Source organism: Cebus imitator, unplaced genomic scaffold, assembly GCF_001604975.1.
Source record: "Cebus imitator isolate Cc_AM_T3 unplaced genomic scaffold, Cebus_imitator-1.0 Scaffold241, whole genome shotgun sequence".
Taxonomy (NCBI): domain Eukaryota; kingdom Metazoa; phylum Chordata; class Mammalia; order Primates; family Cebidae; genus Cebus; species Cebus imitator.
The window spans coordinates 293,897-312,723 of NW_016107556.1; the positions used below are offsets into that span (position 1 = coordinate 293,897).

Genomic DNA, 18,827 nt, shown 5'->3' on the forward strand with positions numbered 1-18,827 from the left:
GCAGTAACTAAATGGAAATTTTTATATTAAATCTGGAAAGGTGTGGATCTTGACTCAAGATTATTGACTGTTTCACAGTGTAAATATTTTTTAAGTAGGGAAGGGACATACCCAGTCTACAAATCTGTTGACTAAACTTGATTTGTTGCATTAAAAAGAATAATAAACTTGGGAACACGGAACAGAAGGAAGTTTTCTGAGCTTAGCCTAGAGAGGAAGGAGAATGAAAAGTGTATAACCATAATACTAGAAAAAAATAACTTTGTAAGAGGTCGGGGCTGGAATTGTAAGCAAATCACAACAGTTATGTATAAAATGAAAAACTGGAAAAACCCAAATATTCAAAAAATAAAGAATGAATAAATTTAGAATGTATAAAGAATTTATGTAATTATTTAACATGATATTTTAATGAACAGGACATTATGTAATTCAGTATTTGTTTCTGGAAATGGAATTACAGATGAGTTTTTTTTCTTTATATATCTTCATTTTCCACTTTTTCTATATTGCACATGTATTACTTTGACAAATGATGGAAGAGTCTCTTTTTCTTTTTTTTTAACTTGACAGTATTATTTAAATTCCTGTTTTTTTTTTTTTTTTTTTTTTTGAGACAGAGTCTCCTTTGCCCAGGCTAGAGTGCAGTGGTCTGATCTTGGCTTGCTGCAACCTCCACCTTTAGGTTCCAGTGATTTTCCTGCCTCAGCCTCCCAAGTAGCTGGGATTACAAGTGTGTGCCACCATGCCTGATTAACTTTTGTATTTTTAGTAGAGACAGCATTTCACCATATTGAACAGGCTGGTCTTGAACTCCTGACCGCAAGGTGATTGGCCCTCTTGGCATTCCAAAGTGCTGGAATTACAGGTGTGAGCCACCACCCCTGGCCTAATACTTTTTTAAAGATCTTACCATAAATTTCCTGGCTCCTTACTATTTAGTGAACAAGTTCGAGAGTAATGATTAGCTCTATCAAGGTTGGCATAAAAATGTTTATCTCTGAGTCAAAGGCTTTTTGTCTGTGTCATTCATTTACTCACCATTATCTGTATCTGGATTTAGTTCTGCTTTTTAAAAATGGGCTAACACATTATGCTGTAGTAGAGGGTTAAGGTTTATAATGTTTGCCTTGAAGTAAATACTCAGTAAATTTGCCTTTGTTTCATCATTGTTTCACATGTTTAATAAAATAAACAGAATTAGAAGCCCAATGTATTCTGTGACAACTAAAAACAAATATAATATTTTCCTTTATAGTTTTCAGGTGCTTAGTGAACTTTTCCAATAGTCTTTCATTACTTTGGATTAATGTATAGATAGCTATTAATACCGATAATAGTAATTACAGGCTTTCATATATTTTTTGCACGCATCTTAAATCCTGAAACAAGCTTGAGTTTCTTCTCTGTTCTTCAGATATCAGCAGAAAGAGGTTCCTTGTTAATGGAAAATTCTATTCATCTTATCCTAGAGTTAAAAAATCATGAAAAAATAAATGTTTTACTTTGGGAAGATGCTTTTTAATCTCATGTTCCCATTTGATAGAGCAGAATGTAAGAGCCATAGCCATGTCATAACAGTACCCGGAAAAGCCACTACTCAGTCTTCCAAACCCTCACAACTGAAGCATAGTTTCCAGACAAGCAGCATCAGCATCACCTGGGAGTTGGTTGGAAATGCAGAATCTCAGACCCCACCCCAGACCTATGGTATCAGACTCTGAATTCTATTGAGATACCATGTGATTTGTAGGCACATTCAAGCTTAGCACCAGACTAGAAAACACTTTTTTTTTGGCTTGTTTTATGGCACAGAATAAGAAGGAAACAATAAAAAGTTTTGTTTGTTTGAGACAGTCTTGCCCTGTCACTCAGGCTGGAGTGAACTGGCACAATCTTAGATCACTACAACCCCTACCTCCCAGGTTCAAGCGATTCTCATTCTTCAGCCTCCTGAGTAGCTGGGACTAGAGGCATGTGTCACCCACCTGCTAATTTTTGAATTTTTAGTAGAGATGGGGTTTCGCCATGTTGGCCAGACTGGTCTTGAACTCCTGGCCTCAAGTGATCAACCTGCCTCGGCCTCCCAGAGTGCTGGGATTGATAAAAGCAAATGAATAAAACTTCTTAGTTTGATGAAAGCAGTAGATGCTTCACAGTCTAATGGAAACATGCTTTAGAACTATAGTTGGATGATCATGGTTCTAAATTTAAACTTTAAATGATGTATATTATATGTTGGAAAAGTCCTAACTACCATGGTCATCATAATCACATTGTTCATGAGAAAGCACAAGCGAATTGTTTCAATTGACAGCGAGATTTGACTGAAGTATCTTACTGAAGCATACTTTATGGGAGAAGTTCCTAGAAAACTCATTGTAATCCACAGAAGACCACTCTTTGAAAATGTTGGTTCCAAGATGTATTTAAAATATATGCAACTTTTCATGAGTCACACACTGAAGACAGTAGGTTGCACTGCTTTTCCCTCTATTGTTTGCATTTGGTTTAGTTTAGCAGTCTCAAGTAGAGAAAACTATATACTTTGAGGGAGTGACGGATGTATGTGAGTTAGCAGCAAGAAGGTTCTAAACATAAAGAAGGGATTTAACATATTCTCACTGATTCATTCATTAATTGGTCATTCTCATGACTAACAGCAATTGAGTACCTACTGTGCCGGGCACTGTGCTAAGTGCCAGATACACAGTGTTGACTAAAACACTCAGTCCCTGCCTTCATGGTGCTTTTGATAGTATATTAATTACTACTGACAGTTTTTGGAAATTATCTGTGGATTTTGTTCATCTATGATATTTGTGTGCCTACCATCTTCCTTTTTTTAATTCATAATGAGAAAGGTCTAAATTATTGGTTATCAATCTTACATATAGATTGATCAATTGTGATTGTACAGCAGATAGTAGCAGTTCATATGGTAAGACAAAAATGCAGTGGGCCACCTACAGAGATGAAGCTAAGCTGTAGGTCAATAACAGTTACATATTGTAACGTGACCACTGTAAGGTCTTGGCACCTGCTGGAAATAAATAGAGGGCTGAGGGCTATTAGGAAGGTAGTGTGGATGAGTAAAAATGAGGGGGAGCTGTAAAATATCTCTTAAATTGTATGGATGAAAGTAATGCAATTATGGTCAAAATGAAACATAATTTTTTATCATATGTCCCCAATTGATAAATTAGATAATTTATTGGACTTGTATGTCTTCAAATAGAAGTAATTTGTTATTCAATCAGTCTCATAATATGTGCACAGAAAACCATTCATCTTAAAAACAAATTACTTTGTGAGTTTTCTTGGAATGATGGATTTACCTACGATAAGTGGAACCTAAGAAATTGAGTGGAAAGTTGAGATAAATAACCTACAATAGGCAAGTGGCCCAGACTTTGGTTGATTCAACCATTACTTCGGGACACTAATATCTTTGTGAATTATGAAGGTAGCTGCCTCTCAGATTCCTAAAACTTTGTGTTCCCATATCCCTGGCATTTGTACCTATTTAACCACAATGCCACAACTGTTGCTTGTTGCACAGTGACTAGATTCTCTGCCATGATGGCCCAGGAGTCTTGGGCCATAGTCTTGGAACTAAGGGCATAGTCTTGGAAGCCAGATGGAAATGGGTTTGTAGTTCTGGCTCCACTACCTCCTAGACATGGAATCTTAGGCAGTGGATGTCTCTATATGCCTCAGTTTTCTTACCTAGAGAATGGAGATTATAATGCTCAGCTCATATGATCATGTGGATTACATAACTATATAAAACACCTGCTGCCATGCCTGGCACATGATAAATGGTGGCTACTACACTTTATCATCATTAAACCAAAGTCTTCCTAACTGGTTCCTGTTTGCTACATGAATCCCCTTTAGTAACAAGTTTTGCATTTGTTTGTTTTTTTTAACCTCTTGTCTCAGTTTCTTAGTGGCTATATTTTTTTCTTTACTGAATTCATACCCAGAGGCTACATCCCTGGCCTCCTGGGGACTTTACTCCTGTGTGGCACTTTTATTGAGCTCTCATCTCATTTCAGGTTCAATAGCATCCTAGCTTGTGGGCACTTAGATCAGAGATGCAGTGGTGTCTAGTTGTTGAAAGCATGGACTTTGGAGACAGGCTGCCTTGGTCCAAATATCAGCATTTCTACTCTTCTACTTACTAGGTGAGTCACCCTGGGTAAATTATTTCACCTCCCTGAAATATATATGAAAAAATGTATATATATTAAATATATATATATTAAATATATATATATTATATATATATATTAAATATATATATATTAAATATATATATATGTATGTATATATATATTTTTTGGTGGAATCTCACCATGTCACCCAGGCTGTAGTGCAGTGGTACAATCTCAATTCACTGCAACTTTGGCCTCCCAGGTTCAAGCAATTATTCTGCCTCAGCCTCCCGAGTAGCTGGGATTACAGGTGCGCACCACCACACGCGGCTAATTTTTGTATTTTTAGTAAAGGCGGGGTTTCACCATGTTGGCCAGGCTGGTCTTGAACTCCTGACCTCAGGTGATCTGCCCACCTCGGGCATCCCAAAGTTCTGGGATTAGAGGCATGAGCCACTGTGCCCGGGCTATTATTGTATATGTTAAGACTCTAGAATAAGCAGTGCTATATAGCATTGCTATTATGATTCACATCTTAGTTGAGTACCCAAGCTTGAATTTTATCTACTTCTCCCTTTTTACCCATGGAAATCTCCCAGTTGTAGGTCTGTTCTGAGGATTCATGTACCTAGCTGCATGTCCCTAGATTATCCGGACACTGTGCTTCCATATGAAGACCTCTGTCTTCCCCACACTCTGCTACAAATATTTCTGGCAGACACTGGCTATGACAGTGAGGAATGACTAATATTTTGTTCCAAAGTTTATGTCTACTAAGGAACAACAGTGTCCTGGGCCAAGTCTGGTGGCCTCATTCTTAAAATAGGGTGAAACTAAGAGAGCCAAGCAAAGTGGCTGCCATGTTCTTCCTTCATTCCCTCATTTCCCTTTCCTCATTTCCACTGGGAAACAAAAATCATCTACCTAGAAGAAAAGACCGTGCAGGATTTCTCTTCACAGAGGTTGACTGTATGCTAGAAAGTCTCGTATCAATAGAAAGTCAAGGAAAAAAGTCATGAGTATAACTCAGAGGATGAACTTCTATTGTATCCATGGGAGTAAACTGGTTATATGAATTATTATTATTTGAGCTCCATAATTACATAATATGGCAAAACTGAAAGAAATTCAAGAAACAAGTCAAAGGAAGGCTGAATTTTGATTGAGATCTTTAAACAGAGCATATACCACTGGTTTGTAAACAGCAGAGTCCCCTGAGGGGCCTCAGTGGAAGTCAAGGGGATCAGGGTCTTACTTCTTAGTCCTCCATGCCTGGAATAGTACTTGGGTTGTGGCAATAAACCGTTTCTGCTGGACAGTCCTGGCTTCAAGCCTCCCACAGGGAGATTCCTTTTAATGCTCCAAATCCCTTCCAGGGCCACTGTCAATATTTTTTAAAGCAAGAAAAGAATTATTAGCATATTCTCTTTTTAGCACAAAGTGCTTTTAAAGTATTTAATTGGTGATTATTTTTTCATTTATTTGGGTGGGGGTTTATTTGGTTTGACTAATCATACCACCCAAATCTTTGTCATTTGTTTAATCTTTTATTCAGTTTCATTAATTCAACTATTTGCTATGCAATTAAACCTCCACAGTACTCTTAGATAATTTTAAACAGATAGATGGAAAAGTCAGTATAGAAACGCAGAAGGATCAGGAATAAAAGTTAATAAATAGAATTCATTTAGTCAACTTTATCTGATTCTGATGTCATTCCTACAGTAAGAGAAAATCTTTCCCAAGATAATAGGACCAAAAATCACTACATTAATTCATCTAATAGTTAATTCATCCAATAGATTCAAGAATCTTCCAAAAGCCACAAACTAGATGCTGTTTATTCTCCCCTTGAAAAAAAAAGCAACAATAAATTCATTGGATCCTACATTTAAAACATTGCAAAATACCTGAAAAATGATGTTTGCCCATTGATAATTATAGGTCTTAGATCCTGATGCCATTCAGTAAGGTTTAGCAAAGATTTACACTGGGTTATCCTCCATATCCTAAAATCACCAGGTTAGGTTTTGAGAATCAGTCAACAAGCGTGTGGTGAATGTCTACCGTGTATAAAACTGCAGCCCAAGCCTAGTAAGTTGGTGGATTCTGGTGAGTTGCTAAGGCTGCAAATATTAATGCCAAATATTCTCCACAGATCCAAGGCTGCCCACTGGCATCTTCGCTGATATTTGATCCCTCTCTAAAGGGTTCCATAGCAAGTAATTACTGGCAGCATAGTCTCTGGGTTCAGAGGAGATCTGGGTTTTGATCTTAGTTCTGCCATCTTAACAGCTGTATGATTTCGCCAAGTTATTTAACCCACTATGTCTTAGTTTCCTCATTTTTGAATTAAGATAATAATATCTACTTGAAGGATTATTGTAGGATTTAGATGAGATGACTATAAAGTGCTTTGTACTCAATAAATGATAGCTACCTTTTTTACATGGCTAATGATTTTACTATCCAGGCATGGACTAAGATTCTGTGACTGGAGGTAAAGTCATTGACCTGACTTGCCAAGCTGAATGTCAATACTTGCCTCTCCTTTCCCAGTCCCCAGAGCAGCTGACTGTCTATCAAGATTACTTTCTCTTTTCTTCAGAGACCTTCAAGAATGATTCCACAATCTCCTTCTGTAAAGTCCTTACAAAGTTTAAGCTGTTTCTTCTATCTAACCTTAATCTTCCCCTGCCATTCAAGCCAGTTTCCTCTTCTGTCCTGTTCAGAGATAGAAAAGGGCTGCTCCCCAGCCTCTAGATAATAAACTCTCAAATTTATGAGCCCATAACATTTATTCAACGCCCCCAGTGCACGATACCCTGTGGGAGACCAAGAAAATAGATTTAGACTTGTGATTGACATTTTGTGACAATCCAGTGCATGGAAAGCAGTATAAAATCAGGACGCAGAACTGTGCAGACAAATCACATCAAATTAGAAGAAACAATTGTACTAGTCAAATATAAGCATGCATTTTCAGTTGCAATCACAAGAATGTCATAGAGAAAATACCTGAAATATAAATACAGATGCTCAGAAATGCATTAGAAACCCTCAAAGCAAAATATGGTTATGCATAAAAATGTACTATATTCAGGGATAATGGTTGCTGGAAAAATAATAGCCCTGTCTACATTTGAAGTGATGTTTGGGTGAAGAAGTCACAGAAGTTGATACATTTGACTGAAGAAAAGGGGGTCTAGAAAAAAACATGGATGCCCTCCGAGGTAGCTGCTGCTTTTAAGGAAACTTAACTCCCTGAGCTCAGGGCATATGCATTCCAGAAGGAAAAAGGCAGACAAAGGGGGCACAGAGCCAGAAAGACTTCAAGTGTCAGCTCCTCTCAACTGAAAAAGAAAAGGGCAGCAGCACAAGGGGAGAAGCTAGAAGAAAACAATCAAATCTGTTCTTACTGCTCAGAATCTTCTAGAGATTTTTCTTCTCTCTTCCCTTCTCATGCCTCCAACACCTTCTACTCAGAAACCTTTATAGGTGTATTTTTATCCTGAATTTTAAAATTGCTAAACCATGTCTTTATGCCAAAAATTTTAGCCAGTGGGAACTGGCCTGGTCTTATAGGGAAGATAAGATCACTCCTTCAAAATATTTTAGTTCCTCTCAGCTCTCTCTGGACTGTAAATAATGAACATTGGAGCTTGAAAAGCCATTTTAGAGCCATATTGTCTGTACTTCTCTTGCGTAAACAAGGTCAGAGATTTGACTAGAGAAAGAAAAATTTAAGTAATTTTAATTTATGTCTGGTGACTCCTAGGCTCCATAATTGTCTTGACATGCCTTAGGTCTAGTAAATTTCTCTATATTGTAGGTGCTGAAAAGTTTAAATGAATAAAGTGGTAAATAACAAATATATCCACACTTGCTTAGCAACATTTTGCACTTTCTAAGCTTGTCTTAACATAGTAAATAAACTGGATTCAAAATTAAGTTTTCATATATTAAGGCACATATAGACAAACATTAATGTATTTGGCAATACACTTCTGAAATTCCTTGGAAAAGGAAGTGTTGTATAAGGGGAAAATTAGTAAGTTTATTAATCAAATTTTTCATGACTACTATAACCTCTGTAGGTTTTACCCAGAAAAATACAAAAGCCCCTGCAACTTGAAAAACATTAAATTAATATATCACCTTATTTCTACAAAGTCCTTTATAGAAGTTCTTAGAAATACAGAAATAGTTTTAAAATAGACATACAATAAATGCAGTAGTTCCATAATGAACATCTCACAAGCCTACATTTTTCTTTTTTTATTTATTTTTTTTTTTTGAGACGGAGTCTTGCTCTGACATTCAAGCTGGAGTGCAGTGCCAAGATCTCGGCTCACTGCAACATTTGCCTCTGGATTCAAGCAATCCTTCTGCCTCAGCCTCGAGAGTACCTGGGACTACAGGCACATGCCACTATGCCTGGCTAATTTTTGTATTTTTAGTAGAGACAAGGTTTTACCATGTTGCCTGGGCTGGTCTCGAACTCCTGACCTCATGTGATTGGCCTGCCTTGGCCTCCCAAAGTGCTGAGATTACAGGCATGAGATACTGCGCTCAGCCAATTCAACATTTTTCTTTTTGAAAAGTTGTAAGGAAAGGAAAATATTCAAGAAATCACTGAGAATACATGAATGATAGACATCAGCTAAATTCTTCCTTATCCAGAAAGTTCTATAAGTTGCCCAAATTGCATGTTTATTTTATTAAAAGATCTGAAGAGAAAATTACACTCCTTTTTTTTTTCAGGATGAGGGTAACCTTTTCAAGTAGACCCAGGTTCTTTGCCCGTATCTGATAGGAACATGGAAAGCCTCTGAAACCTGTCTTACCTCAAATTTGAACCTGGAGGCTAAACTGCAACTGAACATAGAGAAAACTAGCAACATTTCTTTTTTTAACCGAAGAAAGCTCTATTTGCTTTCAAATCTCTGTTCCTTTCTGAGGGCATAATCTTAGGTTTTAAAGAGAGATAGAAGAACCCAATGGCTAAGATCAACAACATTAGCTTCTGACAAACCTGTGTCCAGGTATCAATATGACATTGAACAAGTCACTGCACCCCCCTGAGCCTCAGCTCCAAGTTCTTCGAAATGGGAATTAAACGAGCATATATCTAACTAACTTACTGCAAGAATTAAAAGAGATAATTTGTAAAAAAAAAAAATTATCTGCAGAAGATACTCTGTAAATGATAACCAGTATTACTATTATCACAATAATTCCCAACATCAACATCATCATATAAAGAGACATCCCTACCTCTCATCCCAGCATCCAGTGCTTCTAACTCAGCCTATGTATCACCGCATCAGGAGCCCTCAAGGAATCAAAAGTCTAGAGAAGGGAGGACTTAGAGGTCTGTTAGCCCATTATTTCTATTGTCACTGATGGCATTCCCTAGACCCAAGTATAGAGTGCAAAGTAACAACCACGTGAGACACCTTGTCCATTTCAGTGTCTTCACAGCCCTTATTAACTTGTGGTCATCACAACATGACCACAAGAACAAATAGGACAGCTCATTCAGATAAGAGCCCCTGTCTGGACAACTCTGTCTCCTGAGTCCCCTCGCTATGCAACCAACAGTATCCCAAAAGAAATATAACGTTCATTCTATTAAACTTTCATAAACTTAACTTCTTAATGCTTTGATTTTTTACTAATTTCATTCAACCAAAGGAGAAGAGTAAAAGCATAGAAATAACCCCATAGCTTCTGGATACTTCCATAATTATCACTGTTAACTCATTCAAATATAAAATGTGCTATAATTTGTTTACCTCCAGGACAGATTGCCATCTTAGTAGACTCTTCAGTAAGTTTACCCATGCTTTGCTACATAGCCCAGTATTGCAGTATTTTATCTATAGTTAAGGAAAATCCAGACTGGACTCTTATTGAAATCTCACCTTCAACAATAATGATTTTGTTGTGAGAGTATGTGGAGTTGATTGACTTAAAATTCAAACAAACCCAGCCAATTCATGCACTTCTACAAATATGCTTAGATCCATGCATATATGTTGGTGTCACTAGAATTTAGACATGCGTGGGCATATGTACAAAATAGTATATAGTATTTATCCAAAGTCACAAATTCAAATATATATAGAAAGAGGCCAGACATGTAATATAAGTAAAGCTGGCTAGGCCAAGGGTAAGAAATAATTCGTTCTCTCAGTCTTTTCTTTTTTTACTACTTTTGATGGAGGCATCATACAAGAGAAACAATTTTTCCTATTTCTACAATAAGAAGAAAAAACCTGCAGTGGGCACATGAACATGTATAACTTGTGATGTTTCCCACTGGAGTGGAGAACTTGGTGTAGGATGCTGAACAGTGGAGTGGGAAGGTCAGCAGGGGGCATTGTAGCCCAACCACAGCCACTATTGCCTGGTGCAAATGGTGCCCTGGTGTTGTCAAATCATCCTTTATCCTCCCCACTCCATCCCCACTCAAGAAAATCTAGACATCTAGATTTGTATGTAAAGTTTCTAATTTTTAAATATTGACAACTGGTCCAGGTACTTAAAAATTATCCTGCAGGGCAAATAAATATATCTGCAAGGTGAACCTGGCATATGGGTCAACATTTTGGGATCTTGAGCCAAACTAAGGTAACCCTCAGAGTCTAATTATATGTGGAACATGATAGTCTGGTGTGGGGATAGAGGATGGCTCTCTGGTTTTGCATTTGGATCTTAGGCCATGCCATTCATTGGGAGGGGCGATATATGGGATGTAGCAAGTGGGGGAGAGGTGTGAGTTTTGTTTTAGACATGTTGGGCCTGAGTTTATCTTATGACTTATAGGACATCCAGGAAAAGTAGTTTAGCCTGGAGAGGCACATTTCAGAGGCATCCTAGGGAGGCCATAGTGGAAAGTATGAGAAGATCCCAGGAAAGCGAAGGAGCGGTGTGGGAAACACTCTGATAAACATTAAGATTTGGAGAATGGAGTGAATAAAAAGAGTGCTTAAGGGAGGATGAGAATGAAGTAGAGGGAAAACCAGGACAGTTAAGTATCATGGAATTTGAGGAAGGACAAAGTTTAAGGAGAGAGCCATCGACTATGTCAAATGTTGCAAAAATTTCAAGCCACCTTGAGGCAAAACAGTATCCACTGCATTTAGCCCTAACATGTCACCAGAGACACCACAGTGAGTAGAAAGTCAATGGGAATGGGGGCAGGGGTCAGACCTGAATTTGGATATGGTTCTGCTACTTAATGTATAGCCTTGGGCAAGTTAAAAAAAACCTCTCAAAATCTCAGTTAACTCATCCTAAGATGGGGATCAGAATATCAGTATCATATAGCTTTGTGAGGATTTGGCATAAGCAAAATGAAGCCCCTGTCCTCAGGTAGCCTGTGTACTAGTGGGAGAGATAGTCAATGAAGAAGTATATAAAGAAATATGGATGTTCCTCGACTTACAATGGAGTTACATCCTGAAAAACCTATCATAAGTTGAAAAAGTTCTAAGTAGAAAATGCATTTCATATACCTAACCTACCAAACATCATCATAGCTTGGCCTAGCCTACCTTAAACATGCTCGGAACACTTAGATTAGAATGGCTAACTAGAAGCTGCGGCTCGTGGCCACTGCCCAGCATTGCAAAAGAGTATCCAACGGCATATCGCTGGCCCAGGAAAAGATCAACATGCAAAATTTGGAGTAGGGTTTCTACTGACATGTATCACTGTCACTCTGTCACATTGAAAAATCATAAGTTGAACCATGATAAGTTGGGGACTGTCTGCATAAAATTTCAGGTAGCAATAGAAAACAAGAGAAAGAAGAAAGTAGTCTAAGAGATTAGAGGGTGACTTGGAGGGCAGTTTTCTATTTTGACCTGGTGGAGTGGAAAGGCTTCTCTGAGAAGATGGCATATGCCGTTGAGGCCTGAATGAGGAGAGAGTAAGCCATCTGAATGTCTGGGTAATGTTTAAATGTCCTGGGGTAAAAATGGGTTTGCATGTTCCAGAATGTCAGGAAAGCCTGTGTGGTTCAAGTGGAGTGGGAGAGTATAGGAGATGAGATCAGAGAGGTGAAGTGGCCATAGGAGAATCAAATCTAGTCTCAGAACAATAAAAAGCCATCAGCGAGCTTTATGCATGGAGGTGACATGTAACAATTTATGTTTGTACAAGACCCTTCTGGTTTCAGCGCAGAGAATTAACAGTAGCACAGGCAGCAGTAGAGGCTTAGGAGGCCATTGCCAGGCCCGAAAGAGGTGGCAGTGGCTTGGCAAGGGTGCCAGTGGGGGATTTAGGATATATATTGAATTCAACAGGATTAGCTGACACACTGGATATGAAGTTAGAGGACTTGACTTCTAGGTGTTTGGTGGTACCATCTCATGATATGGGAAAGCCCTACGGGTTTTTTAAAAGCCTGAGGGTAAAGAATAAGAGCTCTGTTCTGGACATCTTAAGGTTAAGAGGCCTATTTGATATCCAAGTGGAGAATCAAATAGGTTTTTGGGATTTAAGGGCAAAAGTATAGGATAGGGTTAACAAAATGGAGTCGGGCCGAGTGCAGTGGCTCACGTCTGTAATCCCAGCACTGGGAGGCCGAGGCAGGTGGATTATGAGGTCAGGAGTTCAAGACCAGGCTGGCCAAGATGGTGAAACCTTGTCTCTACTAAAAATACAAAAATTAGCCAGGTGTGGTGGCAGGTGCCCGTAATCCCAGCTACTTGGAGGGCTGAGGCAGAGAACTGCTTGAACCCAGGAGGCAGAGGTTGCAGTGAGCAGATTGTGCCACTGAACTCCAGCCTGGACGACAGAGGGAGACTCTGTCTCAAAACATAAAATAAAATAAAATAATAAAATAAAATAAAATGTTGTAGTCATTAGCCCAATAGGTCTAGATGTCCTAAGGTGTGAGTGTAGGTAGAAAAAAGAGCCTATGTATGACTGAGTCCTCCAAATTATACAGGATAGGAGGTGGAGACCCAGCAAAGAAGATGGAGAAAGAATAGCTAAAGAGGTAGAAGCAAAACCAGGAAATTGGAGTATTGTGACCTAGAGGCCAAGCTGGGAAAGTGTTTTTAGAGCGAAGGAGGAAACAATTATGTCAGATGTTACAGAGAGGCTGAGTATGATGGAGGGATCATTGGACCTGGAAGCTATTTGCAATGTGGGAAAGAACAGTTTCCCTGGACTCATGGGAACAAATGCCTAATTAGAATACATGAAGTAGCAAAGGAGAAGTAAATACATGGAGAAAATGGGTAACATGTATTTACTCTTAACATCTAGGAACAGCAGCTATAGGAACCACACAATTATCTAAAAAGTTTTATATAGAATTCTGCATGGATGTGACAAGCTGTGTCTTCCAGGAAAACAAGCCATGGCTGTCATCAGATATTTAAAGGAGGGGCTACTACAAACTAAACTGGAAGTGAAGGTCCAAAGGCTGGCCTCCAGGCGCTCAGGCCGGGCTGAAGGCATGTGGCACTCTCTCTAGGCGCTAATTCCCTGTTCTGGCTAATGGTATGTAGCGTCTAGCCATGATATATATTTTAAAAAGAGCAGGATTTCCCATAAGTAGAGTCTTTTAAAACCCAAACTTACAGAATCTATTGTCAGCATTGAATGATTTTTCTAGGCTAAAATAGTATCTCTGAGTGACCTCTAGTGGATATTATTTTAAAAAGCAGCCCAGACAGTCTTCATTTTATATAAAGGATATAAAAAGATTGCTTAGGAAAATGAATTTTTATAAACCAAATGATATATCCTATTCACTTAGACTGTCTCATAATCAAATGTATCCAATAAGAATAATAAAACATACAAATAGTGTATACACTAGCTTTATGTACATTTTTAAAACACTGAAGATAAATCTAAAATATAACAGTATACACTTAGAAAAAAATTTTAAACACCAGGAAAACTGTACATGTTGGCAGGGTTTCCCAGCTGAAATCTAGTAGGTCATTCCACATCCATTCATTAAGGTCAAAATAGGCTTTAAAACTTTCCTTGAAGATATCGGAGCAAATTTTACCATTTTACTGGTCTCTCCTTTTGTAAGAATGGGTGATACGAGAATATTCAAAGGAGTTTCTATGTCTGCTTTAGAAATGTAAAGTGGGGCTGGGCATGGTGGCTCATGCCTGCAATCCCAGCACTTTGGGAACCCGAGGCAGGCGGATCATGAGGTCAGGAGTTCAAGACCAGCCTGGCCAACACATGAAGCCCCATCTCCACTAAAAATACAAAAAGTAGCCATGTGTCGTGGCATGCACCTCTAATCCCAGCTATTCAGGAGGCTGAGGCAAGGGAATTGCTTGAACACAGGAGGCGGGGGTTGCAGTGAGCTGAGATTGTACCATTGCACTCCAGCCTGGGTGACATAGCTGTTGAAAGAGAGAAAGAGAGAGAGGGCAAGAGGGAGAGAGAGGGTGGGAGGGAAGGAAGGAAGGAAGAAGGAAGGAAGGAAGGAAGGAAGGAAGAAAGAAAGGAAGGAAGGAAGGAAGGAAATAAATGTAATGTGGGCACGTACATCGTGTAATCTGAAATGACGAACTTCTGGGCCTGCAGCATCTCTCTTAGGAATCCTTAGGGAATTTGGACCTCACTTGCAGGTTGACCAACAATTCTCCACAGAAAATGTCAAGGTCTCTGAATGAGGGAGTCTGTGGAATGGTTCTGTTATTTCTTCTACCAACTGCTGATACCCAAGAGTGTCACAATAAAAATCTGATAATTTGGAGAGCATGAAATATGCATCTAGTAATCCTTGAAAAGGAATATGATAATGAAGGGTGCCAGCAGTTTCTAACTAACATCTGGGATTCTGGATCTCTTAGAGCATCTCTTTTCACACATGAACTATCAATAAAGGCTATCAATGCTCAGATCCTCTATGGGATAAAATCCTTGGATAATTTGATCATGTAAATGACTTAGATATTTCTGAGTCAGTGATTTGCAAAGTTGGCTACTGGACCAGCAGCATCAATATCACCTGGGAACTTTGTAGAAATCCAAATTCTTGACCCCCACTGCAGACCTACTGAGCCAGATACACGAAAGGAGGAAAGGAAGGAGGGAGGGAGGGAAGGAAGGAAGGAAGGAAGGAAGGAAGGAAGGAAGGAAGGAAGGAAAGAAAGGGAAAGGAAGGAAGGAAGAGAAGGAAGGAAAGGGAAGGGAAGGGAAGGGAAGGAAGGGAAGGAAGGGAAGGGAAGGAGGGGAAGGAAGGGAGGAAAGGAAGGAAGGAAGGAAATGTGGGCACATATGTCATGTAATCTGAAATGATGCATGGGGCCCAGCAATCTGCTTTTAACAAGCTCCCAGGGAACTCTGATGCAAGCTAAAGTTTGAAAACCACTGTTACTGGTCATACCTACATTGATAAAAATGTACGATGTTACTGTGTTTTTCAGGCACTTGGAAAAAATTGTACATGCCATTAAATAAAAATCACTCCACCAAAAAATGGGACAGCAAAGTACATACTGATATCTAGCCCATTTCTTTCTAGATATAAAGGTTTATTTGGATATAAGCAAAATAATTATAAACTAGCTCAGGAACTTTCCAAAAACTTATTTTTCTTTCAATAGTATAGCTTTATAATAAAATATTCTGTCATCAAATAGGCAATTTTATATGCATTTCACAAATATACTTCATTTGTCACTGAGATTACCTGCAGCTGGATTTTTAATGTGGCATTCATCTCTCTTAAGATAAAGTTCTTCTTCCAGTACTTCCTTAATTCTCTTATGTGGTTCGCAATATAAAAATTTCTTCCCTATAAAGGCATTAACAAAATCAATTACTTAGTATAAATTCTGCCCAATCTTCTAGTCGTTACATCTACCTGATAACTATTTTTTTTTAAAGAAGCCATATTATTCCATACAGGTATCAGACAATTTGCCCTGAAGGCTCTATCTTGGAACAATCTCTTCCATGGGAACTTTTAGTTGTTTTGGGACTTCACATTTTCATGTAATTCCTGAACTTGCAAGGTAGGTTTCAGGTACCTCTTTTAGGTGTTGTGAAGAAATAAAGTTCTCTCATTAGCTTCAAGAAAACTCGCGCTCGTTTATTCAATGAATTCTTATTAAAGACCTCCTCTGTTACTGGCAGTTGGCTAGGGGCTGTAGACAGAGCAATCTGAATGAGACAGATGTGTGTATGGAGCTTGTGATCCAGGTGCAGAAGAGAGAATGAAAGCATTTTTAAATCATCATTTTAAAAGACTGAAACTGAAATGTAGCAGTGAACACTTATGGACGTAGGATTTTTTTCTGGCCTCCAAACCTGGACCCATAGGACATGACTACAACAGTCCAGGACTGGATTACTTGTTCTAAACACCATAGCTACATTTCTTCTGCTCAGCCCAGATGTGAGAACTCCAGAGGAATAAAAGAGCCCTGTGCCATTGGGCCTCCCCATATCTCCAGTCTCTCCTGTCAGCCTCTCTCTCTTTCTCTCTGAGCTCCAGCCATGTGACCTTGCTGTTCATTTCTACCTTTACACATGCTGTTTATGCTACGTGACCTGCCTTTCTCCTGGTTTTGCCTACATAACTTCTCAAATTTTAGGTCTTGGCTTAAACATCAGTTCTTTAGGGAAACTTGCCCTTACTCCACAATCTAGAAACGAGTTTTTATCATGGCACCCTCCTTTTTTCTTTCATTTTACTTATTGCAATTTGTATACAGTGTCGTTTCTTTCTATATAATTATTTGTGTGGCTGTTCACTTAGTATCCATCTTCTTCACCAGACAACAAACTTCACAAGGGCAGGCGTGTTGTCTCTTCAGTTCATCAGAGTCATAGAACAGAGCTTGGCATAATAATAGATGCTCAACAAATGTGTGCTCGGTTAGAACTAAGCACTGTTAAATTCAAGCTCAGCTAAGGACTATTCTGTGCGCATGTCTGTCAATGCAGTTATATGGTCACTGTGAATGTCAGTTAACCGATAGTTCTAATTTCAGTACCCAAAAGCTCAATTCAAGGAACCATTGAAAACCTAAACAACCAAATACTTTAGTTGTTTAAGGTTTGATTTTAAACTCACAAATATATGGGCAGGTATCTCATCTTTTCCAGACTAATCAGTAAACAACACAAATGAGTCAATTTGAGGGGCATGCAGACTGGCCCAAAGGGGGCAAGAGACCGGCTGCTTCTGGCAGTGATCCCAGGTCATTCCTGATCATGAAGACCCAGACACACCCTCAGACATGAAAAAGTTAGAATTACATACTTTCAGGGTCTCATCCTTGTTTCCCCAACGTTGGAAGTCATATGAATAAAGTATGGAATCAGTTTACTGAAGCCTAACTTCGGTTTAATCTTCTGTTAACTCATGATCTTCAGGCAAAAAAAGGGTTAGGAAAAAAGCTAAGCCTAAAGATCACCAGCTCTCAGTTCAGGTCTTCTGACAAATTCCAGGCCTGTTGCTAGGAAAATGTACAGAAGAAATCACTAAAGGTGATTTGAGGAATTTTGATAATTGGGAGAGAACTAAGGAGCTAATATGGGCAAGTATTTCCTGCTCAGGAGAAGAAAGGAAAGGAGGGGCGAGGAGGGAAGGGAGAGACGGCAGAACTTTCAGGCAGAAAAAGCTTCCACAGACTTGGCTAGGGAGGGGAGGAGAGGAGAGGAAAGGAAAGAAGAAAGGGAATGAGAGGAGAGGAAAGGAGAAAAGAAAGGAATGAGGAAAGGAAAGGAGAAAGGGAAAAAGGAGAGGACAGAAGAAAGGAAAGGAGAAGGGAAAGGAGAAAAGAAAGAGGAAATGAAAGGAAAGGAGAAAGGGAAAAATGGAAGGAGAAGGAAATGAAAGAGAGAAAGAAGAAAGAAAAAGAGAGAGAAAGAAAAATCTACAAACTCTAACAGCAGTTTGATGCTGATCTTTACCAGCATTTTGAGTAGATTGGTCGATAGATGTCTTGTGTTTTTTGATGATGAGGAGCTGTGATCACTGAGAAGAATGACTAAGGGCAACATTATTCCAGACTTTCTTTTGGAACAATATTATTCCAGGGTTTTGTTTTGTTTTGTTTTTGCCGAGAGCTAATAACAATTGCTACAATTTACTGAATGCTACCATACCCTAGGCATCTTATGTATATTATTATTTCCCTTTCTCACAATGCCCTATGGGCAAGTATAATTATTCCTGTTTTATAGTTGAGAAAGTAGCTTCCTTAAGTCATAAAACTAAAATCATGAAAATGAGAAGCCATACCTACCTGAGTCTCCCAAACTCCTAGGATTATTAAAAATTGTTTATAGTTTATTACAGCCCATAGTTATAGATCCACTGCACTCTACTCATCAGTTCATACCTTGAGGTTTCAGTGGTTTAATAAACTGGAGATTGTTGAAAGAAGTGGCCAGCCAGCCAGATTACAGCAAGCACTACAAGTGATCTTAAAGGTGACATTGGCTGGGCACAGTGGCTCACACCTGTAATCCCAGCATTTTAGGAGGCTGAGGTGGGCGGATCACTTGAGGTCAGGAGTCTGAGACCAGCGTGGCCCACGTCTCTACTAAAAATACAAAAATTAGTCAGGCGTGGTCATGTGTGCCTATGATCCCAGCTACCCGGAAGGCTGAGGCAAAAGAATTGCTTGAACCCAAGAGGCCGAGTTTGCATTGCAG

At 38.9% G+C, this 18,827-nt stretch overlaps 1 protein-coding gene across 1 annotated transcript in view; it reads right to left on the reverse strand.

Annotated features, from left to right (window-relative positions):
* Positions 1-1,158: 1,158 nt before the first annotated feature.
* CUNH11orf97 (chromosome unknown C11orf97 homolog) overlaps positions 1,159-18,827 on the reverse strand; it is a 19,873-nt gene continuing 2,204 nt past the window's right edge. The window contains exons 2-4 of the mRNA XM_017498402.2: positions 15,850-15,954; positions 5,416-5,541; positions 1,159-1,468 (exon numbers count right to left, since the gene is read on the reverse strand). Coding sequence (XP_017353891.1) covers positions 1,464-1,468; positions 5,416-5,541; positions 15,850-15,954 — 236 coding nt within the window. The 3' untranslated portion in view covers positions 1,159-1,463. The remainder of the gene's footprint in view (positions 1,469-5,415; positions 5,542-15,849; positions 15,955-18,827) is intronic.